Source organism: Cervus elaphus, chromosome 15, assembly GCF_910594005.1.
Source record: "Cervus elaphus chromosome 15, mCerEla1.1, whole genome shotgun sequence".
Lineage (NCBI taxonomy): Eukaryota > Metazoa > Chordata > Mammalia > Artiodactyla > Cervidae > Cervus > Cervus elaphus.
The window spans coordinates 60,245,054-60,270,722 of NC_057829.1; the positions used below are offsets into that span (position 1 = coordinate 60,245,054).

The window sequence follows — 25,669 nt, forward strand, 5'->3', positions numbered from 1 at the left end:
CCCACGAACTCTTGGGAGCTGGAAACGTGAAGTGGGAGGTTTGTTTCTACATCTAGGTCTCGGGGAAATAACTGTTGGATACGAAATAATCAAAACTTTAAAAAGAACAAACAAAGAAAAAGCATTAACACCAATTTCAATGAAAACAGAAACATTTCAATTCCACATTGTTCTTTTCCAACTAAGACTGACACTGTGAACCCACATTTTGGAGGTAGTCTCTCCCACTGTAAATTTTATCATGTCTTCACAAATGTGTGAATTTGGAGATCTGACCAAGGGTTGGTAAATGGTGCTAAATGTGCTTTCTGTGATTTGTGGCAAGGAAATCCATGTATAAACCAGGTGTTAAATGTTATGCTGTATAACTAGACAATTTCATCAGATAATTTTTTTTAATCTCTTACAGTTTAACAAGACTTGATAACATTGCTGATGGTAGAGGCAGACCTTCCATCTCTCTTAAAGCAAAGAGTTTATACTTTGAATTTCATTTTTTTCCTTTCACTCTTCTTGTTAGAATGAGTAGCAATCTGCTACTTTTGGGAATTCCCAAAGTAGCAATCTGCCAGGAGAATTGTTTTAAGGGGGATCCAGTGTGTGCGCTTAGTTGCTCAGTCATGTCTGACTCTTTGTGACTCCATGGACTGTAGCCCACCAGGCTCCTCCGTCCAGGAGGATTCTCCAGGCAAGGATACTGGAGTGGGTAGCCAAGCACTCCTCCAGGGGATCTTCCCAACCCAGGGATTGAACCCAGGTCTCCCTCATTGCAGGTGGATTCTTTACCATCTGTGCCACCAGGGAAGCCCAGGAATACTGGAGTGGGTAGTCTATCCCTTCTCCAGCAGATCTTCCTGACCTAGGAATCGAACCGGAGTCTCCTGCATTGCAGGTGGATTCTTTACTAGCTGAGCTACCACGGAAGCCCCAAGAGGGAACCAGAGGAGAGGATATCTGGAAGTTACAAGATATGTCTAAACCTGCAATCTCTTTCCCACTCTGTATACCTTTTTGTTCTGCCTGCTTAGACTTGAAATTTCTTACACAATGACCTCTGAGGACACGAGTTCATTAATAACTCCTATCATTCTGCACAAATTTCATCATAAACAATTCTATGGCAGCATTCAAATTAGTTTTACATTTCACCTTGAGCTTACTTACAGAAATCACATCAATTTTGTCAAAATTCTAGTGGGGAGGGAGGAAGAAGAAATGGCTGACACCCAGGCCCTTTATAATGAATTTATAGATGAAAAGTAACCTGATTCCAAGGCGCCTTCACCACTACCATTAGCAGGTCAGTAACGTGATCTCTGTATGCTTATATTCTGCAATTTGTAGAGTAAGTGCCACTGACAATTATCACTCATCTTTAAGCACTTAATACAGTTGAATCTTGTTGGAGATGGAGACTTTTTCAAGTCACTGATGGTAGCCCTACTCATTTACTTCCTGCAAAATATTAGACAGTGCTTACAAATAAAATTGGTTTTAAATCATCTTCCCTGAATGGTCCCTGAAGTCTTAAATCAGTTGATACTCTACAACTCGTTAGACCTAAAAGGTATTATAGTCAGGGTCTTACTGAAGCTTCAGCTCACTAAATCAGGGTGGCTTTAAGTGAAGGGGCTGAGGAAGAAAGGAATGCAGGGTAAACATCTACAGTTCTGGCTGGCTTTACTGCTGGGAAGCGGGTCCTAGGTTCACATGGAATAAAAAGGAGAAACGACGATCCACATGCTTTGACTGGAATTTTAACTTCATTCTGCTCCCAAATGGCTGAAAAACCCTCCAAAACAACTTCCACAGTTTATACCCCTTTTATTTCTATCTCTTACTCTTTAATGGCACAGAGTTGATTGGGGTAGGAGAAGTGAAGAGAAGAAAACAATTTCTCCCCATCACACCTTCCTCGCAAGCTCTGGGAGTACTATCCAGTCATCAATCTGGTTCAACCAGGTAACAAGCTCACCTTTATGCCTCACACCATAAGGACCTGTGCATCTCAATGCTATTCCTCAGGATATGGGCATTGATTAAGCTACTTTGGCAAGTCTTCAAAAGTATCATCTTTTTGACTTTAAAAGACCATACAAGAAGCAGTAGTCCCATTTACGAAATCTAAGGTCTATGTAAGGAACACTCTGGCTTCAGAGGAAATGGCATTTTGGAAAAACATCTCTAAGCCTTTAAATAATTAAGAGTCAGTTGGGACAATAGGGTAGGAACACAAATTTCAGGAAGGTCCCAGTACACAGATGGACTGTTTTCTCAACATTTGTCTGGATTGGCTGTGTGGTGTTCAGACTACCATTTCCCATAGAAACAATTAATTCACTGAGCTGTTCACAGAGCCTATCTAGGCACACTGTGACTGAAATGCTGTCAATCGCTAACAGAAGGAGTGTTAATTACAATGACAGATTTAATAAAACAATAAACCAGCCACAATTAATTAGAAAAACATGGCTTCATAACTTTCCCTAAAAGTTAATATTTCAGTAAAACTAGTTATTTGGCAAATGAGGAGATGGCTAGAAATTATAGATTCTCAACAGGGTTTAAAAAAATCGATGGCACAGGTTCCTTATTATCAACAATTTAATGCTATGACTTTCTCTTAATATTTGGCATTTTTTACTTTGTAATACAAATTAGTCTTGGTCTCCACTGCTACTAGGTGTTGTACATGCGTGATGATTCCTCTTCTTTGACTTAAAATATAATGTTTAATTATAGCCTCACCAAAGACTTAACATTCTGGTTTCCCTCAGGGAAAAAATACCTATAACTGGAGTTTATGAAAAATTGTTAGTTGTAGCTAATCCTGGATAATAAATTGGACTTTTGGAAAGAAATAAAGCTAATATCACTCTTTCTCTGATGAAAGTACGGCATTATTATTGCATATACTAATCATCATCTTTTTGAGGGGAACACATTTCCAAAGGTTTTTTCTATTGTGAGACAACTGAGCAGGTTTTAAGAAAAAGAAAAAGGTTAGGATATTGCTAAAGTTCTGCAGGTGGAAAAGACTGTGGGAGGTCGACTTCATTGATGTGTGAATGGTGGACAGCAGAGAAAAAAGGGAGAGAGGAGAAGTGAGGTGTGCACCAAAGCTTTGAGGAGGGGAGGAGACTGTGCACACTTTGGGCTGGATGTGTCCCTCGCTTCTGACCACTAGGTGGCGGTGTTCATCCAGGGCTGCTTGGCTGATAGTAGGTGACTCAGAGAAGACAAAGGAGGACTGCCTGTTCATACAAGTGGAGTGTTTACAAGCCAGGTGCTCCTAACTCTGAAAATGCCTGAACATTCCAACAAAGCTCTTCATGGCTCAATCAAATGAGCAATTTCAGAGCACCAGCTAAATTTCTCTGTCTTCATCTTCATGAAAAGTATACTATGAAATTTAACATTTTCCTGAACTATAAAGCTATCTGGCAAAAAACACAAGAACACAACTATTATTCTAAATCATGTGATTCAAGTGCCAGATTCAATGCTTAAAGTCTCATACAAACATCTAATAGAATGTTTTATTTTTATACACTTAATCCCTCCACCTGTACATTCTTTTTGCTGCTGTCATAATTAAGACTTTAAAGTAACTGAAGTTTTAAAATCAGTTTCCAGTTATGTCCAGTGGAAAAATGAGCTCAGTTCTCCCTCCTGTTTGATACTCCTTTGGGTGCAAGGCCAAGAAAATCCTCCTTGAATTGCCAAAAATCAATTTGTACCAAAGCCAACTCAGATACATCACAGAATTTGCAGGCTATTGGGCTGAATACTAAGTTTGCTAGAATTCCTAACTCTCATCTATAATTTTGGTAAATACTATCCCTACCTCATAGAAATCATTCCCTAAAAGTTGCCTGTAACAGGGTGGCATTCTCAGACCACCTGTGCACAGAAAGGCCCTTTTCCCTTTGCTTTGTCACTTCTCTTATATGCGTGTTTCTAAAATTTCTATTTAAAATAGGGACAATGCTGGCCTTTCTCAGTGTATATGCTTTTTCCTGTTTGTCTTCAGCACACTGTGAAGCCTTTGTTCAAGGGACCGAACCGAAGCCTGAAATAATGCAGTCTACAAGGTGTGTGATATTTGTTGCTAGTGCTGAAAGGTCCTAAGACAAGCAATGATTTAGCTGTGTCTCCCTGAAATCTAGCAAGAAACACTTCTCAGAGCTCACTGTCCCTTCTTGGTGAAGTAAAGCAGTGGAAAGCTCACAGGTTGTAGTGAGAACTGACAATCCCACTACTGACAGTCAACGAAGCTGTTCCCCACTTCCTGAACTCTTTACAAACAGATCTGATTCTTTAGCAGCAACAATGCATCAACAGCATTATTTAAAATGGTGTCTATAGCCACTGAAGCTATTAAACTTACCGGTTTCCCAAACTCCAATTCCGAAAAGAATTTATACCAAGGTTCATTCTTTAAATCTATCTCTTCTGGACTTATATCCCGACTCTATAGGGGTTGGTGACAGGGAAATGGAAGAAAGAGAAGGATAACATTATGCAGAGATTACATAGGAACTGGCCAGTAGAGATGCAGTGGTTTCCAGAAATATACAGCACCTGCATTCAACAGCAGCAATCATCCTTTTTTTTTTTTTTTTTTTTACATACATGAGCAAAATCAGGAGCTGAAACAGGCAGGAAAGGATGTGTTTATGAAAACAGGACACTGAGGTAGGCAGCAGTGAGGGAATTGTTCATCGGTCCCCAGGCAGAGGGACACAGATGGAGAGCACTGTACCCCACGGCTGCCCTCTCAACACATCTGAACACGGGCATGACAGTTTTCCTTGGTAATTGCCAGAGTGGTGGGAGAAGAGAGAGCCCCTCTTTTCTCTTTCCAAAGAGCTAAGAGTTACAAGCAAATAACCTGGTGAACACACCAAACATTTAGCCATCTACGCCAGATGAGTAGAGCAAACACTTTTTATGGGCTAGTACGGTTTTAGTGCTTATGTGCAAGGCTGTCTTCAGGTTTTCAAAATCAACAGCAAATACTGACACTTTTATAAAAGCCAATTTGTTAATACTGCATCTTTAATGGCACATGAGTAGGTGAGAAACCAAGTCCCACACAAGAGTAAAGTGAAAGATGATGTAAGTAAAAACAGAAGACACAAGTGAAAAAACATTTTAAACAAGCATCCATGGGGGATGAATACAGACAGATATACCTTGTGCTTTAAGAGATAAATGTTAAAGAACTGGGGGAAAAAATAAAGGAAAAAGCTGAACAAGACAGATAACAGAACAACACGGGGGAGAAACTTCTGGGTTATGTTACAAAAATAAGTTAGCTTTCTCATTTTATACAGCTCTAAGAGGTAATTCACAGACTGATAATTTGATTCCTTGGGATTTCATGTTTCGTCAAATATTTATAAAGTTCTGGTACCTTGCTCTGTGGAAGAGCATGTTTCTGGAAATAATTAGTTGGAAAATGAGTGCCTGGAAAGCAAATCAGTTTCCCCTAATAAACTGGAGATATGATCACATCAGATGAAACTGTTAGAGGCTCATGGCTTAATTCTTATGTGTATATGTTTCAAAAAATCTTAATAATCACAAAAGAGAGAAATGGTGATATCCTGACAAAATGAAATAGAAAATATACATTTTCCATTGAGATTGAAAACATAAGAAACATGCCCTCAGGGCCACAATACATAGAAAGGAAATTGCACATCCTGTGGACACATCTCCAAGTGACTCCTTCACAGAGCAGTTTCTCTGGACACATTTTTCTTAACATTCAGGTAACGGGTCTTTTGCAGCTTGTTGAAATGGCTGTAAACTTTCTTAGTGACCTTCACCAATCTCTAAGATTCCTATAAGAATCCTTACTATTATTTCTACTTTTGCTTTAAACCCAGGAAGATCTGGTAGATAACTTTCCTTTAGCTGAAATTAACTGAATAGAAGTTAGTTGAAATCAAAGGAAAATATGTATTGAAACAGTCTGTCCTCTTGCATTCAGACTAAACCTTCTTCCAACTGTCTTGAGCGGCAGAGGAACTTAAAATCTGGAGAATGTGTGTTCCATCTCAGTGGATTCTGTAAAATACTGGAATCTATATTTGTTCAATGAAACGAGGTGCAATACCTACAAGGACACCGCCATTTAGGAGGGACAGGTTAGACATGGGGACACCCTAGGTCCTTGTATCATGGGGCTTCATGAAACCTATTTTATGTTTATTGCTTTAAAAGACTATTTTATTTATAAACTGCTCTCTGGGAATAATTTGGGGTTTTTTCCTTTTTTTAAAAAAAACAAAATGTACCAACTTTTTCAGAAAACTGCCTGAATGTCCTGGTACTCAGTTCTGAAAGAATCAACCCATTTTATTGTCAAAGGTTGTTCACAGATTGTTTAATTACCAAGGTTAATGATGGGTTGAGAATTGAATCAGGAGGCATGTCAACCAGCTTGCACCCAGAGCAGCCAACCTTTGTCCTTGGAGTTGCCCAGCGAGAAAGCTAAAGAGGTAATAAATACCATGCAGCACTTGATTCTGCACTAACTCCTTTCTAGGTTCAAGCACAGAATGGACAAATAGGGGACTGTCCTTCTGGATGGAGAGCAGGCTCTCTGTTCTGGCAGGCAGAGCAGATTCCACAAAGCCAGGCTGAGGTCTCTACGACAGGGAGCTATCTTTTCCCAGCTTGGCAAAATCCTCAGAAAAGGCAGGGGACTCACGAGGAAAATGCCTAATCGCTCAGAAGAATAGTTCTGCTGCTTGGACGGAAGCCGGAGACTAGCTTCAGGCTGTAATTAAAGAATCTGAATGTGGCATGTTCATTTACATGGCACTTTGTTATATTCACAGATCTTTTACCCACATTATCACATGTGACCCTCTCACTCAATGCTCCAGCGAGGTTGGCAGGCCAGATAATAATTCCATTTTATAGGTGAAAACACTGTGGTTGTTTAGAAAAGTTAAGTGATGCCCCCAGACATAAGGCAGTGTCCGAATCTGAGTTTGGAACTCAGAAACCTTCCAATTCCTAGTCCAGTGCTGCTTACATTTCTCATACTCCCCAGGAGAAGGGGGTGGGGCTGCTGAGTTTGTGGATGATACCAAGCTAACATAGGGGCAAGTGACAGACTTGAAAAGTCAGGAGGGAGCTCAAGGTGACTCTGAACTGGGGAGAAACTAAGTTGAGTAAATCCCCATGTTTTACACTTCCAAATAAATATTGTGTTTGTAATAATGATTTTTACATCTGTCCTTCTCACATTATCCCTATGGGAGCAGGAACCCCAACATCTAACCCAGGACTTGGCACATAAATGTTATTCTACAAGCAGACCCTTGAACAACCTGGGCCTCAGGGATGCATGCAGTTGAAAATCTGAGTATAATTTACAGCAGGCCCTTAGTATCCAGGGTTCCTCCATATCCACAAACTCAACCAACTGCAGTCGTGCAGGGCTATAACAAAGAATCCACGTTTAGGTTGACTGTGCAGTTCAAACCTGTGTTGTTCAAGGGTCAACTGTACATATTTATTGAATTGAGCTGCAGTTCAGTTCCGTAAGGGACTTGGGAGGTATGTAAAGTATGTAAAAGGACCACAGCCTGAAAAAAAAACTATTTCTGACAAAGCAGGGACCAACCAGTAGCTCTCCAACTCTAAGACCAGAACAGAAGAAAATGGGCCCATACTGTGATAAGAGGGAGGCCAAACAGTAATAAAGAACTTCATATGAGTTTGTCAAATAGCTGAACAGGTCACCAAGGCTGCGAATCTCCTACGAATCTCCTGCAGGTAGCACAGTGTTTGACTGGGATGCTGTGGGTTTGCTGCAGGGACAAGATGAATGCTAAGGCAATCTTCACGGTCTACCCGTCAGCCCTCTGTGCGAACAGCACAGATGTGCCTGTGAGGTCCCAGTTCAAATTGCCAGGCTTAAGCAGACACAAGCACCTCCAGCTGGAAAAACACTGGGGGGAAACAGGGATTCTCCCCCATAAAAAAGATGTGCCTTTCTGGGAGAAAATTTAGATTCTCTATCTGTCTCTAGTTAGCACACTTATTCACAGCTAACCACCACAAAAACGTGTGCGTGTGCACATGCGTGTGAGTGTGGTGGTGGTGGTGGTGGTTGGGGAAGAAGGGGCCCCTCAAATTCTGGCAAACCAAACAGCGAAACCGAAAGGCAGGACTCACACTGAAACTCCCAGTCCAACTTTTCTGTTCATGTGGCAAAAACAGCAGGAAGAAAAATTCAAAAATAAAGGACTGTTTCCACCTCTGTGAAGAGCGGACTATGAAAAGATGACGATTCTCTCTAAAATGAAAAACTACTCCCTGGGAACAAACAGCTAGACAGCAATGTTCCTCTCCAGCCGGCCTTGGGTCTTATGTCCTCACTGGTTGGCCCAGGCCCTGGTACAGCCGGAGGGGCTTCCTGTGTGGGAACAGCCAGATGGTGCTTGACCACCCACGTGTATGGTCACCGTAACTCTCCAAAGTGGGGCCCGTGGGCAGAGTGAGCTACTTCTCAGGGTTTGTGAAAACAACATAAATGCTCCCAAGGACTATGATATGGAGGATACTGTGATCACTGTGGTATCAATGAGCATAAAATTATGGATTCTGGGGTTTTTTCCCCGTAGTTTTGAGTAGTGGTCAAATTACTAGGAACCAAGGAAAGGAAGAGGAAACAAAGGAGAAATTAAGGGGAAAGCTTTCAGTAACAGCAGTGACCATCTATGAACAATAATATCGCCAAAACAAAAGCACCCAGGGGCCTACAGAATCTGAAAGCACAGAAGTGTACGGATACATGATGTATGTCCCTTGCTTGTTATTCAAGTGTCAGGAACACACTCAAGGGACATAACTTTCTTTATAGGAAGACCTGTGTGGAAGGTTACCATGTTTATTACCTTCTCACAGAGAGAGAACCTGCAGTGAAGGGAGGAGACAGAGGCAAAATTCTCTACTCCTCTCAGAACTTTTTGTTTAAAATAACTTTGGTGCACAGTAAATGCCGGAGAATGACAAATCTGAAGCATTTTGGTGAACTGTTGAACCTTTTTTCCCTAACTAAAATTACTTACCCCTTTGTGCTTTTAAAGATGTCACCTTTGTATTTTAGTAAAAGTCAAATCAATTATTCCTTAAAAACATGTAGAGCAAAAGAGGCGGAGGGAGAAGAATTTGAATGCACATTTCAGGGGCCTTCTTATTCTGGACTCAGTGTGGTAACCGCATTTTAATGAGAATCAATCCCCAGCACGACAATTCCCTCCTGCTGGAAAGGCCGGAGGGCTGCCGGGTTTATGGAGCCTTGGAGGTCCCTTTGACCATGATCAGAATTCCGAAACCAGCTTGTTCTAATGAAGGGTGAATAAAAGGAAGTGTGACGGGCAGATATGAAACCAATCAGTTTGTAAAAATTCTCCCTTGCCTTCACAGGGTGGTCTTCTATGCCCATACAGGCCATGCTCCCCACCGATAACTGCTTGGAGATGTGAACTTGTATAGGGAACCACAAATCAGATGGAACATGCAATGTGTCCTCTCTATTGAACTTGTCAGAAAAGGAAGATCTAAAAGCCATAGTCTAACAGCCTGGAGCTTTTTTTCCCGCCAAGTAACATCATCATATTAATTATCTGGTTTTTAATGATGTTCTTGTAACTTCTACAAAATGTATGCATGTTCAAATATGAGTCACCCCTAAAACTACAGTTTTAGTCCGGTTAGCAACAAGCCTGATAAACGAATGGTTAGATGTTTTTAAAAAAGACAGCAGCAAAATCAACCTTTACACTAGCAGATTTAAAATTAGTGAAAACCATACACAAAAAGAACAACAAAGCCACAGTGAGAGGATTCTTCCAATGCAGACTCTCAGCACTTATTTTGTGAACACCTGCCAAATGAAAAGGGTAAAAATACTTCATATTGTCACTGTCTTCTAAACAAAGCAAGTCTATCTCAAGGGAGAAAGAATGTAATCCAAGCGCACAATGCATCCGGATTAAAGAACGCGGGCAGGGTGAGACAAAAGCACTTTAATATGCACATTACCATCTTTTCGTTGGTCAGAACAGAGGACTTGCCCGGCTGATACTCGTAAATGCTTCTGGGCTCTGCGCGGTATTTTCTTGTATCCACTTTCTTATCTGGGGGCTCCCAGTCAGTCCTGCAGAAAGAAAATCCTATTAAAGCTATTCTCATGAAAATTGGCATCCGACAGGTCTGACGACTTTGGCCGACGGTAGTTTAATCAAGGAATTTTTATATCCGAGGCACAAAATGGGACTCTGGACAAAGCGTCCAGTTGTGCTGGTTTCCTTCTTCCAACAACCAGTTAGATCCCTGTGTTCGCTTCACAAAAGGCTTGAGGTGTCCCGTGCTCACAACCAGGCACCGGGAAGCAGGGAGACAAGAAAGGGAAGCAAAGCAGCAGCTGCAGCTGCAAAGTGTGCTCTGGAAAAAATCCTTCACCTTGCTCTGCTCTCAGGGGCTTATCATCTCCCAGACATGCCTGTACTTCCCACTCAGGCTAGTGCAGTGAGAGAGAATGCAGGACCCAGAGCCAGGCAGCTGTGGTTCCAACCCTACTACAGCCCTTGCTAGCTGGCTCCTCTGGGCCAAGCACTTAGCCTCTACTGAACTAAGTCTACTCATCGGGTAAGTGCGGTTGTTGTAAGGATTAATGAGACAGTATGTCTCAGCATACAAATCACTTTGCAAAACACCAGGCCCACAGGAACCACTCTATAAACACTTTTGTTTTGTTTTGTTTGTTTGTTTTGCCCGCCCCATGTGGCATGCGGGATCTTAGTTCTCTGATCAGGGATTGAACCTGCAACCTCTGCACTGGAAGCATAGAGTCTTCACCACTGAACTGCCACGGAAGTTCGCAACATTATTTGTTTCTATAACCATGTTCTTCTTCCCTGTTCCACACCCTACCCTGGTAATCACCCAAAATGCAGCCTTTGGCACAGGTACTTAACCTGATCCAGTAGGGGATTTCAGAGGATACATGAAGCCTTGGAAATTATTTGCAAAATTTTCACGCAGGCACACAGTTGCATTTTACACTGTGATTATAATCCGTTTTTCCTGCAAGGCTATAAACTTCGTGAAGGCAGGGACAATGATTTATGTGTCCAATGTGCCTCTACAGCATCCTATTCAATCGCACACAGAATGCATGCAGTAGGTGCTTAATGAATGCACTGTAAGGATTTGCAGGTATACCCAGCCTTCCTTTCAAATTAATTATCAAACTCTGAAGCAGATGTCATGTACATATATGTGGGATTTCAAAAATAGCCATTTATTTGTCATAAAGATGGAAGAAGTTTGGAGGTATGAAACCGTGTGTATTTAAAGGGAAAATAATTTTGTTTAGCCAAAACCTATTTGGGGTTGAGAAGTGTTAGAAGATGGAACTGGGAGATGCCTGAGACACCAGTCCAGATGCCCTGGAAGCTGCTCCCAAGGGCATAGGACTCAGTAAAAGACAACTGGGTCATTTAGTGTGGGCATTAAGAGATGACAAATATCATTTCAACCATCAAGCCTTATGTTTTGATAATGTGTTGAATAAATAAAGAGATACTAAAAAGTGTAGCTTCATTTTAAAATTATATTCTCTGCTATAGGCCCCATCAGTATGCACAGAGAGTATTAAAACACATGACAAATCTATAGTTCAAGATTCCTCTTGTGAAGAGGGAAAGAGTGATGATAATTATTGTCAACATTATTTAAGCCCATCTGATAAGCCAGGACTACAGGATATGTTACATGCATTATCTTGTTTTATCCTTGCAGTATCCCAAGGAATGTAAAATGTTTCCCCATTTGACAGATGAGAACACTAAGAGTCAAAAAAATAAATCACTGCTAATAAGTGATAGAGCAGGGATTCAAACTCAGGTCTGCTTGATGCCTGGCTCCAGTGCTGCCTGACTCAGAGAAAGAGATTGTGTATTAGAGCCTAAAATCATGGAGCTGATGAGAACACTTACCTCTCTGGGCTTGATTTTAGTGAGGAAGAGCGGGTCGGGAGGGGAAGTGTGGCCGACCTCTTAACTACCTTCTCACCATCAATGCAGCTCATCTCACTTTTTGAGCGAGGCACAGAAAGGGGAGATTTTGCTGGAGAAGGAAAAAGTGGGTGCAAAAGACTTTTAAAATGGATGAAAACAGGGAGATCCTTCCCTCGTCCACCACTCTCCCTTCCACCCCCACAACCAAGAAATTCTAAGCCACTTACTGTCTTCGGAAAAGGAATATCGAGGAGAATACAGATCTGAGTCATCATCTAGTGAACAAAACAAAATGTAATCAGGAGACATCCGGCTCAGGTAAGAGAACTGAGTGACAAGTCCCCCACTGCCACCATCCTGCACCAACTGTTGTCCAGCCACACCCGGGAGCCCAGAGGACAGAGGACGAGCCAAGCACCAGAAGCTACACCATGGCAAACCACACAGTTCAGAGCTGGGTTTGGAGAACCCACCCACCCAAACAGACCTGTAGTCATGAAGGTACACTCACAAATCCTGGGGGGAGACTGCCCCTGACACCCAGAAACGCACGGGGACAAAGAGCCAAAGGTCCTCTCCAGAGAATTTCCACAAGCAAAGCTGGTCCCCAGCCTGGCTGAGTGGGAAACAGGCTGAGACGGACGCCTGGGTGTTGGCACTGTCTCTGGTCTATGCTGCTGAGTTTCAGAATACCCAGGCCTGCCCAGTGGGATGGGGAGGCCCCAGGTGTGGTTTCTAGCTGCCTGGCTCAGCTGCGACCCATTTCATATGCTCAGGTTCCATATATTGAGTTGGCCCCAAAGTTCGTTCTGTGTCTTCCATAACAGCTAATGGGAAAACCTGAATGAACTCTGGGGCCAACTCAAAACAAAATCGTTTAGCAGAGTGGTAGTGCAGCTAAGAAAACAGTTTGAGAAACCCCTTGTCATCATTCGTTTTGATTCCACTGTAAACGAGTCCCTCGAACAGCCTTCCTTCCTTGGAACCCCACACGCCCTCGGCAGATCCTCACATAATTTGCTCTGCAAAAGTGCCACTCGGGGTCACTGTCTAAACTGTGACCCTGGATCGAGTCAAACTCACACGAGTTTCTGTGGTGGGAGATGGCTCTCCAAGGGCGGGGGTGGGGTGGGGTATGTGTGTGTATCTGTTAAGTCACTTCAGCCATAACCGATTCTCTGCGACCCTATGGACTTTAGCCCACCAGGCTCCTCTGTCCATGGAATTCTCCAGGCAAGAATACTGGAGTGGGTTGCCATGCCCTCTTCCGGGGGATCTTCTTGACCCAGGGGTTGAACCCGTATCTCTTACGTCTCCTGCATTGGCAGGTGGGTTCTTTACCACTAGTGCCACTGTTAAGCACAGGTCTCTAAATAAGCTGAACACCCACCCAGGCACTAAGACTTGCAGAAGCAAGATCTGAACCCTTCGTGGATATGGCTGCGTGGAACTAAAAATGAGACCACAGGTACTCTCACTGGAACAGGTTTTTCAGCTGGGACTGCCCTGGAAACCCAGGATATTTAGTCACTTATATCCATGACGACCCCTCCAAAGCATTTCGCCAACAAGAGTTAGGCTGAAATAGACTCTTGCATTTTCTAATAGCTCACTAACCTGAATTCAGAATTCATGAATGTGGAATAAAGACCCAACTCCTCTTAAAATCAGTACAGCTTTAAATAACAAGGCACGTGAACTAGCTTGCAAAGACAAGTCAGAGAACCCAATGTAATATGTTGATGGCCAGTCCTTGTCTCCATGTTGTTTTAAGCTTCAGAGCAGAAAAGGCCAGAATATTTTATAAAATGTACATAAAGCTAACACTGCTATTCTTTCCAGTATTATTCAAAAACAGGATCTCTATCTCCATTCCTACCTCCCCTCTCCTCTCCCTATTGTATCTGTCCCAGGTCTTTCCAGCTCCAAAAATGGAAAGGTTTTAGGTACTGAGATCTCTTTTCTCCTCCCTCCCTTCCTCCTCCTTTTTGCTTTGATATTGGCTAATTCTTATCCTTAAAGTTGAACAGAGCTTAAGGTTCTTCTACCAATATAGCTAAGCCTTTCCCTGCTATAAACTGAACATGAGAGCTTATTTAACTTTTGAAAATAGGGCAGAAGAGATAAACTGGGATCCAGAAATAGATGTTTCAGAGTGCTCTTCTGAAGACTTCTGTGTTGCCTGCTTTTGTTTGTTTTGCTGCTTTTGTTTTTCAATAGAGCTTCTGATTATTATACAGATAAGATACCACAGCATCAAAGAAAACTAAAAATTAGCTTTGATTGTAGTGATTTGATTGGAAAAATGGTGCCTGCCAAATAAGAAATTAGCTTAGTCAGGAACCAATGTATGTATTGTTTAAAATCCAGCCTCGCATTCTAGCTCAAAACCCTGTCTCTCTTTGAATCATGGAGAAATTACAACCTAGCAGCAGATAGTAAGGTGAGGGTTAATTTATAACTATTACTGGTTCTAAAGGTAAAAGCAGAGTTTTCATGGAGGGAAAACAGCACTTAAATATTCAAAGTTCTTTTTTCCTTTCTTTTTTTTAATTCTCGGCATTTTAAAGATTTTTGCTCCCTAGAGCTTTCTAATGTGGAATTCTAAAACACCTGTTAAAAGAAAATGAGAAATAGTTCTGAGATGGAAAACAAAACAAAACAAAAAACAGCATGGCTGGGGGAGTTAACCTGTGTATTTTGAAAGTTTGAATACGGAGGAAGGGGATTTCCTTGGTGGTCCAGCAATTAGGACTCAGTGCTCTCATTGCCAAGGCCCCGGGTTCAATGCCTGGCCAGGTAACTAAAATCCCACAAGTCGCACGCAAGGCCGGAAAAAGAAGTAGGAAAGAAGAGAGGTGGAAGGGGGTGAACACAAGAGAGAAGTTTGAATGCCTGAACATTCTTAAAGCAATTTCTTTATCTGGTGTAAGCGGAAAAATAAATCTCCTCCAACTCAAGCTAGCACAGGGCAGGGGCATCTCCATGAACAAGCTTTTCATTTTCCCAGAGGTGGGATCCACCTCTGACATGTGGATTTCAGTTCATTGACTTTTAAGCGGACGAACTCAAGTTGCCCACATTCATCTGAACATTAGTAATTTGGACTAGAGCCAGGGGATGCATAATTTATTCCTCAAATTTTTGTTTTTCTTGCAAATCTAATGGAAGAAAACTTTACGTATGTTTATGAATAAAAATAATAGCTGTTCCTATTATTAAGTGCCTAGCTGGTCATTTACTAATATTGCCTCACTCAATCCTTGGAAAAACTCCTGGAGGTATGTAAGTATATATCTCAGAGACAAGGAAATTAGGGCCCAGGGAGGTTAGGAAAATTTGCCCCTAGCACAGTGTGGAAGACAAAGCAAGAATGCATTCAGGTCTTTCCAACCCCACTTCCCTACCTCTGCCGCTCCTCAGCCCTGAGATGATGATCAGACTCTGGTGTAACCTTCAGCCCAGCCTCATCTGCCCGATCGCAAGGAGAACTGTAGCTATTCCACTCTAACAGAATAGACTCTTTTGGGGGGAGAAGGCAGGGGAGGGTGCTGTGAAAGTCACACACTGCAGTGCTGGCCTGGATGACTTCTAGCCCTGGAGGCCTTTGCTCTTATATTTTCCACATCACCCCGTCCCTGGTGACACTTAAGCAAGTTTTTTGAGTTGCCCCACCACCCTTCTAGCTTTCTTCCTGCTCTTCTCTAGGGAAATGGGTAAAACTGAGTCACTCTTGCTACATCTTCCACTTGCTGCTTCTTGTACCTTCTCCTGGCAGGCTACCGTCTATGCTTAGGGACAGATGGGGATGCAACTGGGTGTAAGGCTCACCTTCTGCATTTCTATACACCCGAGCCAGCCAAACGTGTGTGTGTTTAACCAAACGAAATGTTTCTCCAGTTGTCTATGAACACCGACATTGTCTATGCATGAAATCCTGCTTTCACTATTTCTCCAAGAGTCCTTTCAAAGAAAGTCCCAGTGGGCTCAGTGGAGCTGGATCTTGTGATTCCTGATGTGGTGGAGCCACACGCTGTGTCCCCTAGAGCCCCAAGCAGCAAACATCAAATCTTGACAGCGACACCAGAACTTGCTGTGCCAGGGACTTCCAGAAAACTCTAACCCTAAGCAGTATGTACTGGGTGTGAACAACTCCTGCTGGGAGACCCCTGCTGGGCTGAAATGTTTACGCACCAATGATTTTCCTCTGGGCTTTGGCAGTTGTCCTTGGAGCCTCTATTTGGGAATAGCTACTCTCCGAAAACTGCCAGGAGGCACATAATTGTCTTTTCAACCACAGTACTTTAAATAGACTAAAAAAGATTTCCTGTTTATTTTTTTTAAGAATTTATAATACTGTTAAAGACACTGGAGAAAATGCTGGTTGTTCTATTAAAAAAAGTATGTAATTGACCAAAATGAGATGATGGGCAAAAAGCACTATTTGCATAACTGCTTACCTATATCAATTAAATTTCAATTTTATGCATTTGTTAGGCTTTAAACTTAAAATCACTTTCCCAATTATCAGTGGTTCATTTTTAACTCAATCTTTTCCCACAGCTCAAGTTAATTCTTTTTCCAGCTTTACCCCACACCACTTAAGAGGAAGGAGAAAAGGGTCAAGATAGACACAACGCACCCATCCAACAAACAAAAATGGTCAAAGAAAAGCGTATACAGAGGCAGATATACAGTCTGGGTGGGATTGGGGAGGAAGAATAAGAAAAACGAGGAGTGGGGCAGGATGGTCAGAAAGAGTCCAGGGGGCTTGGGAAAGAGCCCCAAAGCTGTCTATCTCCGACTGCATGTGAGCGTGCTAAGTGACTTCAGTCGTGTCTGACTTTTCGACCTTATGGACTGTAGCCCGCCAGGCTCCTCTGTCCATGAGGTTCTCCAGGCAAGAACACTGGAGTGGGTTGCCATGTCCTCCTCCAGAGGAGCTTCCTAACCAGGGATCAAACCCGCGTCTCTTACATCTCCTGCATTGGCAGGCAAGTTCTTTACCACTAGCACCACCTGGGAAGACCCAAGTTCTGGTTAGACACAATCAAATTCTAAATAATGAAAAAGGACAAAAAACAAAAAGATCAATATAGGATGTAGAGTAGCTACAGAAGACAAACTTAGAAAAAAAAAATTGAATGCGAAGGAGTAAAGAGAATGAGGTGGAACAGGACAGGAGTGGACAGGGCAGGAGTCTGGGAGGGCCAGAGGGCCAGATGACGACTCACCGGCCTCATCTCCTAAGGCGTTTGTTCCTCCCTTGAAGATGGAAAGGGACTAACGGCTAACCTCGCTCCACTATCTCGCAGGTCAGCCTTCCACACTTGCTCGGCGGAAGCCTTCTGGGCAGCTCTAGTTAGGGGAGCAAAGGTGACCGCTGCGAGCACTCAGCCCCTCCTCTGGGCAGTACTCGCTGGAGCTTGGGCAGAGGATCCCGGCCAGCCAGCCTCACAGCAGAACCATTTGCTTGAACTCAAGCAAAATAAGGCTATCCTAAGAAATCCTGAAAGGCCAGTGGAGGATTATTTTAACTCAGATATAGACATGCCTAAGAAAATAAGCCTCCTAAATCCTTGCCGGAACGCATCCTCATCTAGGAATGGGAAGAAGGTCAGTGAGATGGACGACTACTACGTGACACATCCCCACAACCTGAGGATGCCTTGAGGTGGGGTCTGCAGTCACTTCACCAGGAGATGGCAGTGAGCACCATCAGCCGGACGGCCTGAAAACGCATCCACAAGCAAGGGGAAAGCGCTGGTCTCTGGGGCTTCAGCCTTGGCTGGTATGACAGCCCTTACCCTGACACGGTCAGGCGGGTTCTCACTGGCCCTGGTCCACATGGTAACACTCCAGTTACTTGGTTTTGCTGACCTGGAGGCATCATGTGAAAATATCTCCCATCTTCTTGACATGAAGCATGTCAAGAAAGCCAACATCATCTGGCTATGTTCAGAGCAGACAGGCTAGTTGTTTTCAATCTGTATTCCCCACTCTCATTCTGTATTCAAGTACCCCAAACTACACTGGCGAGGATCTGCTTCTTTTTGTGGAGGATGGAAAAGGGGAAGGGGGTACTCCTCCACTGCAGTGGTCCCCAGTCCTGACCACGTGCCAAATCACTCGGGGAGCTCTCCTAATCTCATATTCCCAGACACCACCCCTGGAGTTGCTGGCTCAGCCAAGTGGAGCATGACTGACTCAGAAGCAGGCCAGTTGGATGCCTGAGTTAGGCATCAGAGAGCCCGGGCAAAGGGAACAGCCAAGAACACAGAGTGCAACAGGAAAGGGAAAGGAATCAGCAGAGTAAATAAACACCCATGACTGGGGGGCCCCAGAGACCTGGGTTGGATTCCTCACTCTGCCACTTGCTGTGTGATCTTTCACAAATTAATTAACCTTTCTGAGCCTCACGCCCTCACAAAAATGAGGACTTACCTCATGGGGCTGCTGGGAGGATGAATATGAGATAACAACTGTGATGCAGCCAGCATGCAGCCTTGTGTTCAGTAAGTGAAAACAGAAGTGTTAGTTGCTCAGTCATATCCAACTCTTTGCGACCCCAAGGACTGTAGCCTGCCAGGCTTCTCTGTCAATGGGGATTCTCCAGGCAAGACTACTAGAGTGGGTTGCCATTGCCTTCTCCAAGGGATCTTCCCAACCCAGGGATTGAACCCAGATCTCCCACAGTGCAGGCAGATTCTTTTACAGTGCGAGCCAGGGCAGGCCTCAATAAATGGCAGTGGCAGCAGTTACTGCGGGTGGTTGTGCTATTATTGTTATTAATAGGATTATGAATGTGAGATGCAGAGGTGCTGGCCACCACACTGCTGTTTCCTAAAGCAGGAGGCAGTGGCGGGGCTTCTGAAGTGGTTTCTCTACAGCATGTTCCTGTGGTTCCTGCTTCAGAAGGAAAATGTGGGCAAAATGTTCAAAGACTCAGTCTAGCAGACCCTCCATGGTCTGGGTGCAATGGTGGGTAGTGTTGGCTCTGGTCTCTGTCAACATTCCCTCTCTCCGCTCTCACAATCAAAAGACCTAGTAGCATCTCAGATGCTAGGAAAGGACACGTGCCTTTAAGAGAAAGTGCATGCTGCATGCTCAGTCACTTAGTCGTATCCTCCCACTCTTGGTGACCCCATGGACTCTCTTTGTGACTGCATGGACTGTAGTCTACCAGGCTCCTCTGTCCATGGGATTCTCCAGGCAAGAATACTGGAGTAGGTTGCCATTTCCTTCTCTGGGGAATTTCCCTACCCAGAGACTGAATCCAGGTCCTTTGCATCTCCTACACTGGTAGGCAGATTCTTTACTACTAAGCCACCTGGGAAGCCCTTTAAGGGAGAGACTGGATGGTAGGTAATTCATAGACAAGTAGCTCCTAGGCAGGGGAGAAAGGGTCAGGTGAAGGTTTAAAAGTAAAGGGAAGTAAAACTCATTTGCTTATTAGCCTTACTTCAGGGTTATTCCCAAAGGATTTCTGGTAAATTATTTTTATTTTTGTAAGCTTTCTAGGGACCAGGGTATTATAGAGAAATTATAAGAAATAAGTCTCCTGAATTCATTCTACTCTTCCCAAATTTCCTAGCCTCAATCCCTCCCAGCCACCCCTTGAAATAAAGAATAATCAGATGTAACATTGCTCCTTTCCCATTGAGTGGTCTAAAAGATTAGAAAATGATTACAAGTGATTGCTCCTTGTTGGGATTTATGGCTTTTTAAAAGTACATTTTAAATCTCATTGATTAGACATGATAATTCTACTTATCTTCTGAAAAGTCCAGCCAGAAGTTAACTTTTTCACCCTAGCTTGAGGGAAAAAGGGAAGTGGCTAAGCTTGACATAAACTTTCACATAGTCCTTTACTATTTTGGAGAATCAGCTTTGAGACATTTAGAAATGTCTTTTATACTGTATAATCAACTAGAATTTAGAAAAAAAGCAGTAGCCCTTAGGCTAGGTTTTGATAGGTTTATTGCAAATAATTCTAGTTCCAAATTCTGCATTCAAACAAAACAAAAAAAAGTGGCAGCAGTCTTCTTCCCTCAGGGAACAGACTCAGAATGACAGCTCACATTCCTCAGTAAATCTATTTTTTAAATGCTCACTTAAAAAGGCTGCCTTTGTGGCTCAGCTGATAAAGAATTCACCTGCAAAGCAGGAGACCTGGGTTCGAACCCTGGGTTGGGAAGAGCCCCTGGAGAAGGGAAAGGCTACCCATTCCAGTATTCTGGCCTGGAGAATTCCATGGAGTATATAGTCCATGAGGTGACAAAGAATTGGACAGGACCGAGCAACTTTCAATTTCAATGCTCTTTAAAATCCATGGGCAGAGCCTGCCTTGGTTAGGCTCTGTGCGTGCTAAGTCGCTTCAGTCGTGTTGACTCTTTGTGACCCCATGGACTGTGGCCCATCACGCGCCTCTATCCATTGGATTCTCCAGGCAAGAATACTCGAGTGGGTTGCCATTCCCTTCTCCAGGGAATCTTCCCGACCCAGGGATTGAACCTGCGCCTCTTATATCTCAGCATTGGCAATCAGGTTCTTTACCACTAGTGCCACCTCAGTTAGGTGCTAATCTGTCTTTAACACCCTTCTTTGAGAGGTATAAATCCTTCCCATATTCAGAAAGGTGTGCAGAGCCCTGGGCCACTGACTGGCAGCACAGGGCTGAGGAGGACCTGCTGAAACTCACAGATATCAAAACCACAAACCAGAGGCTCTCTCATTACTCAACGAAAAATTAAAATGAAAATAACAATGCTTTACAGTGAGCTAGCTCAAACGTTGGAGAAGGCAATGGCACCCCACTCCAGTACTCTTGCCTGGAAAATCCCATGGACAGAGGAGCCTAGTGGGCTGCAGTCCCTGGGGTCACTAAGAGTCGGACACGACTGAGTGACTTCACATCACTTCACTTCATGATCTATGTCTGGCTCTGTCTTCCAGGCAAAAGCGGGGGCAAGACAGAACCAACCCTGTTTTTAAAAAAACCTCCAGGCAAGAAGACTTCTTAGAAACTTGTGTTAAAGTCTAATCATCTTGGTTATTATGAATCTTTTACATCCAACCTAATTTATTCCTCTTTATTCTTTAAGACGATTTCTTCCTTGTGGGTCTTTGAAAATAAAACTAGTAAGGTCTGCTTCATAAATTATAAGTGAAAAGTTATCATGTCATCCCTGTTTATACCTCATGGTAAAATAAGCCTCACTCTCTCTCTTGTACCCAACTTGACGTGAACCACCAAACAGATGTCACTGTCAGCCAGGGTTGCTAGGTGTGGCAGTTGATGACATGGCAGCTCTGGTGTGAGGCTAGAAGGCAAAAGCCTGCCTGCAGCTCAACAGCCAGGCTTACTGGACACTGCTGGCACTGCCTGCGACAAGCTAAGGCATTCTTCCAGGCCAATGGGAGTCACTGTTTTCCACAGGCCCCCTCCAGGTGGCTTTCCTCTGCCCATGCCTATGGGATTCTGTACCTTCAGGCATGCTGTGTGCTGGTCATCTTCCCTAGAAAGGAATCCTATCTTATGAGAGGGTTGGGGTCTCATGTCCAAAAAAGCACAGATCAAAAACTGCAGTTGATTAAAAGTACCCTAAAAAAATTTCCCACTCATCCTGTTCAGCCCGTTTCTGAAGCAATGTTTTCACTAGAATCAGCACCCCAAAGCAAAAGACTAGGTTATCCCACACCAGAGACTCTTGCTGAAAATAAGGAAGTCACTGATTACAATGAAATCATCAGCTTTAAATTTTTTAAGTATTGATTCCTTTGGCAGATTTTTCTTTTTGTTCGAAATAGGCCCCAGGGGTGAAAGTGTTAGAAACCACTGATGGGCACACCACAGGGAGACGGAAAATGGAATATAATATTTTAACTAAAATTGTTATCTAATACAGCTCAGCACATCTTCTCATGGGCATGAAGTGATCAATAAAAGTCTGGTGAATGACAGAACACATGACTTCACCAAAGATGAGAAGGGTTGAGCAGGGTGATAAGCTGAGCTAATTAGAACAGAGATGAACTGAAGAGGGGCGGCATTGGGCTTCACCCTTAGGAAAGAACTCAGAATCTGTGGTCCAAAGCCTTCACTCACCAACATTCTCCAGGCAGGTACTCAGGACCTACTGTGTGCCAGCAAGGTTTTCTGTGGCCTTCTGGACACGTGCTCTTGCAACTGCCACTACGCTGGACCTAGTACCATGAAGCAGCCTTGTCTAATTCCCTGCCTGATGTGAACTTTGGAAGACAGATGACATATCTTATTCATGGCACTATCCTCAGTTCCCAGGACAGTGTCTGGCACACACAAGTGCTCAGTAACTACTTGACTGGATGAAGCTCAGAGCATTCAACATCTTATCCTAGAAGAGAACAGTCAAAGTGCTTCCTGCCTACCCCACCTACTCCCCCTTTTCTGGGTCACTCATCTGAAAAGTAGACAATCCTTGAGACCAGAATTAATTCTCCGAATGTTGCCCTTCACTCACCTTTCAGAACCTTCTTTGACATTTAGACTATATACTCCAGAAAAGAATATTTTCCAGATACAAGTGTGGCCATTCTCCCCTAGCAGGTCCAAATTCCTAGCCAGCTCTTCCATGAAAAGGTTTCTAGCTTGGCCAAAACCCTTATTATTTTTCAAGGGATATCATCTCCCACCATGACAGAATCCCATACCTGGACACCTCTTGGGGAATTCCCTACCAAGGAAATATACCTGGAGATACACCGAGGACAAGAGCGGCCCAGTGCAGAGTGAGCTGCACCCACAGGAACCCAGTCATGTTTCTCTCGCTGACGCTGGCTCGTCTAACTCCTGCCCATGAACCCTAATGACTCAGCTTCCCTGAGTCACTGCCCAGCCACCAGCACCACGTGACCACCCCAGATACAAAGCCATGGGTAGCTGGGCACAGGCAGCTTTTCCCAGAGCCCCATGTGTTCAAAGCATTATAATGAAGCCACATTGGTTACCCTATTAATCATGTTAACTTCAAGGGAACAGGATTAAAATACCATCTGGATAGACTCCAGTCACACAGTTAGCAAGGACTTGAGAACACCACAAAACACATGTTTACAGGGAAGCAAATGATAGGGAGACAGCTCTCAGCCACCAGCAAGAACCCCAAGGTGAAAAAGAAAGTAATAGCACTGCTACAAAGAGAGGCACGTGATTTTCCTTTAATTACCTTCAGATTTAGGACTAGGAGTAGATGCAGGAAACTGGTAGGTAGGAATGTAAGGATTGTCCTCTGTAGCAGAGAAAAGCAGTGGATTTTGAAACTATCCACCACCAAGTGGAGGAAGTGACAAATCTCCAATTGACTCTTTCAAATGACCGATTACCTATTTTAGTGTTATTAAAGCACACACGGCATCACACTTGAAAAGAGATTAATGAATTAGAAAGGATTTGGTTATTTTCATATGGCACATCATGCAAATGAGTGAAATAAAATTTCTGCCAACCAAAAATGACTATAAAAAACAAAATCTAAAAGCCAAATCTTATTCTTAAAAATGGAACTATAAGAATTAAGTTAAGGCTAGATACACTCTCTAAGTTCATGGTACCTTCAGAATTTTGCTGGATTTCAGGAAGTTCAGGGAATTTGTACGTAGGGAAATAAGGGTTTTCTTCAGGAGTGTCTAGGGAGAGGAGAGGGTTTGGGAGAGAGAATAGAGGAAAATACAAATGGAGAGAATGAACAAACAGAAATCCACACACAATTCAGGCTCCTTGAATTCTGGAACATACTAAGCTTCACCAGTGATGGAAGAAACTCAAACTGCTTTTAAAAATCCAGTCCTTTTGCCTGAATTACTGAGACATCTTTAAAGACACAACATCACTTCCCTTCTTAGACAAAGAATATATACAGGCTCCAAAAAGGAAGAGGAATTCAGTACAAAGCTTCAAACTTTCACCTTCTATAGGCAAAAAAATGAAATATGCTAATAAACAGTGTATAAAGAAAACACTATCATCAAATGATTTTTGTTTAAAAAATCAAAGCTCGTGCCATAGACATTAGAATCAGGGCAAATAAGTGGATTCTTAATGTTTCAAACACCTCTCTGCCTAGGGCAGGTAGTTTTGCTCAGAATCTGTAATTTAGGTTGAGTTAAAAGCTATAATATATGAGAAGACCAATGCTGCCCGAGGAGCAGAAATACATATTTTTCACATAGGCACCTGTGTCTCAGTATTCGGGTCACCAAAGCTGGGTCTAAATGTGAGAGAGACACAGAGTGCTGGAGGAAATGGACACTGGCTTCTACAAGTGACCAGTAGAATGGGCATCATCTGAGAGCCAGCACGTAGCATCTCCACCATGACTGAGCTCATCTACCTCAAAAAGAATGAATTTACTCCTGGCTCAGAAACACTAAACACTGAGCATCTCAATATTTACAAAACAGTTTGAAGAGGGGCACCCCCAGTTTCGTTCTGAACACTGCAGGAGCTAATGAATGCACGAGCTGGCATCCACAGTTAACCAGAGAGACCAGTTATCTGCAGCACAGGCTGACCAGACCCTGACCAGAGGCTTTTCCTTTGCCTTCATGTGTCATCTGTGCCAGGCGGCCAGACTGGATTTGGCCACAGGGAAGGACAGGATGCTCTGCCCACCGGAGCAGTGGTACCCTTCCCATGGCACAGCTGCATCCCTGCCGAGCAGCTGACCAGCAGCATAGGAGGATGGGAGCTGTTTGGGAGCATTGACCTGGGGTTCTCCCACCATGCTGGGTCCCCTGCTGGCAGCCCGGCAGGCCCCTGATTAGGAAGCACTACTCCCCCAGCTTGAGCAGTTTTGTAGTGTCAGCTCTTGACTGTCTCTCGGGGCTACCTGCCAAGTGCTGGCTCCCAGCCGAGGAAGCTGATTTTTCATATTAACACCACCACACAGGTGCACCATGCATCCTACTTCACAAGGCAGAATCTGCCCTCATTTGGACCTTGCAGCTTCCCTCAGAGGGAGGCAAAGGGGACAACACACAGAGAGAGGGGTACACGATTGGTCCAAGGTCACCTGAGTGCTTGGGGAACTAAACCCAGATGAGAACATTTTTAACTCCCAGTTCATGCCCTCTCAGCTCGCTCTGCCTACAAGGCAGTCATGGGCTGACACTGGGAGGGTCACCTAAAGCCAGAAGCGGGTGGGAGTGGAAGCTGCTCACAGCCCAGGCAGGCAGACGCTGAAAGGCACAGGCAGGATGCTGAGCTCAGCCTGCTGCATCCCCAGCATCTGGGAGGGAGGGCCTGGGAGCTGCCCTCGGCTCCTCCCACACGTGAAGCAGGTGCAGGAGTTCTCCTGCCCACTCCGTTCTGAAGGTGCAAGGCTGGGCTCAGGCAGGTCAGGGCCTAACGAGGTCAAGCCGCAGGGCCCAGTCTGCCAGCCAAGTGAGTTTAGGTCCTCACTGCAATAGTCAACACATGGGCACAGCACAGTTCCTACAAATGAAAATCAGTACCTCTGTTTAGTTTGTGGATCTGTTTAAACATGGTCTTGTACCAGTCTTTTGATCTCTCGGTGTTCTGAAGAAAAACAAAGAGTAACATAAAATGAGAATCTCAGCACATTTCAGAACTTCTG

The 25,669-nt window shown here is 43.7% G+C and overlaps 1 protein-coding gene across 38 annotated transcripts in view; it reads right to left on the reverse strand.

Annotated features, from left to right (window-relative positions):
- SORBS1 (sorbin and SH3 domain containing 1) overlaps positions 1–25,669 on the reverse strand; it is a 232,472-nt gene that overhangs the window by 48,630 nt on the left and 158,173 nt on the right. For 14 of the 38 annotated variants that reach the window (XM_043925926.1, XM_043925945.1, XM_043925935.1 and 11 more), the window contains 7 exons: positions 25,548–25,611; positions 23,646–23,720; positions 23,261–23,323; positions 12,281–12,328; positions 12,033–12,162; positions 10,075–10,189; positions 4,391–4,474 (listed from right to left, as the gene is read on the reverse strand). In XM_043925926.1, coding sequence (XP_043781861.1) covers positions 4,391–4,474; positions 10,075–10,189; positions 12,033–12,162; positions 12,281–12,328; positions 23,261–23,323; positions 23,646–23,720; positions 25,548–25,611 — 579 coding nt within the window. The remainder of the gene's footprint in view (positions 1–4,390; positions 4,475–10,074; positions 10,190–12,032; positions 12,163–12,280; positions 12,329–23,260; positions 23,324–23,645; positions 23,721–25,547; positions 25,612–25,669) is intronic. The other 24 variants (XM_043925953.1, XM_043925947.1, XM_043925942.1 and 21 more) reach the window with 4 other exon arrangements.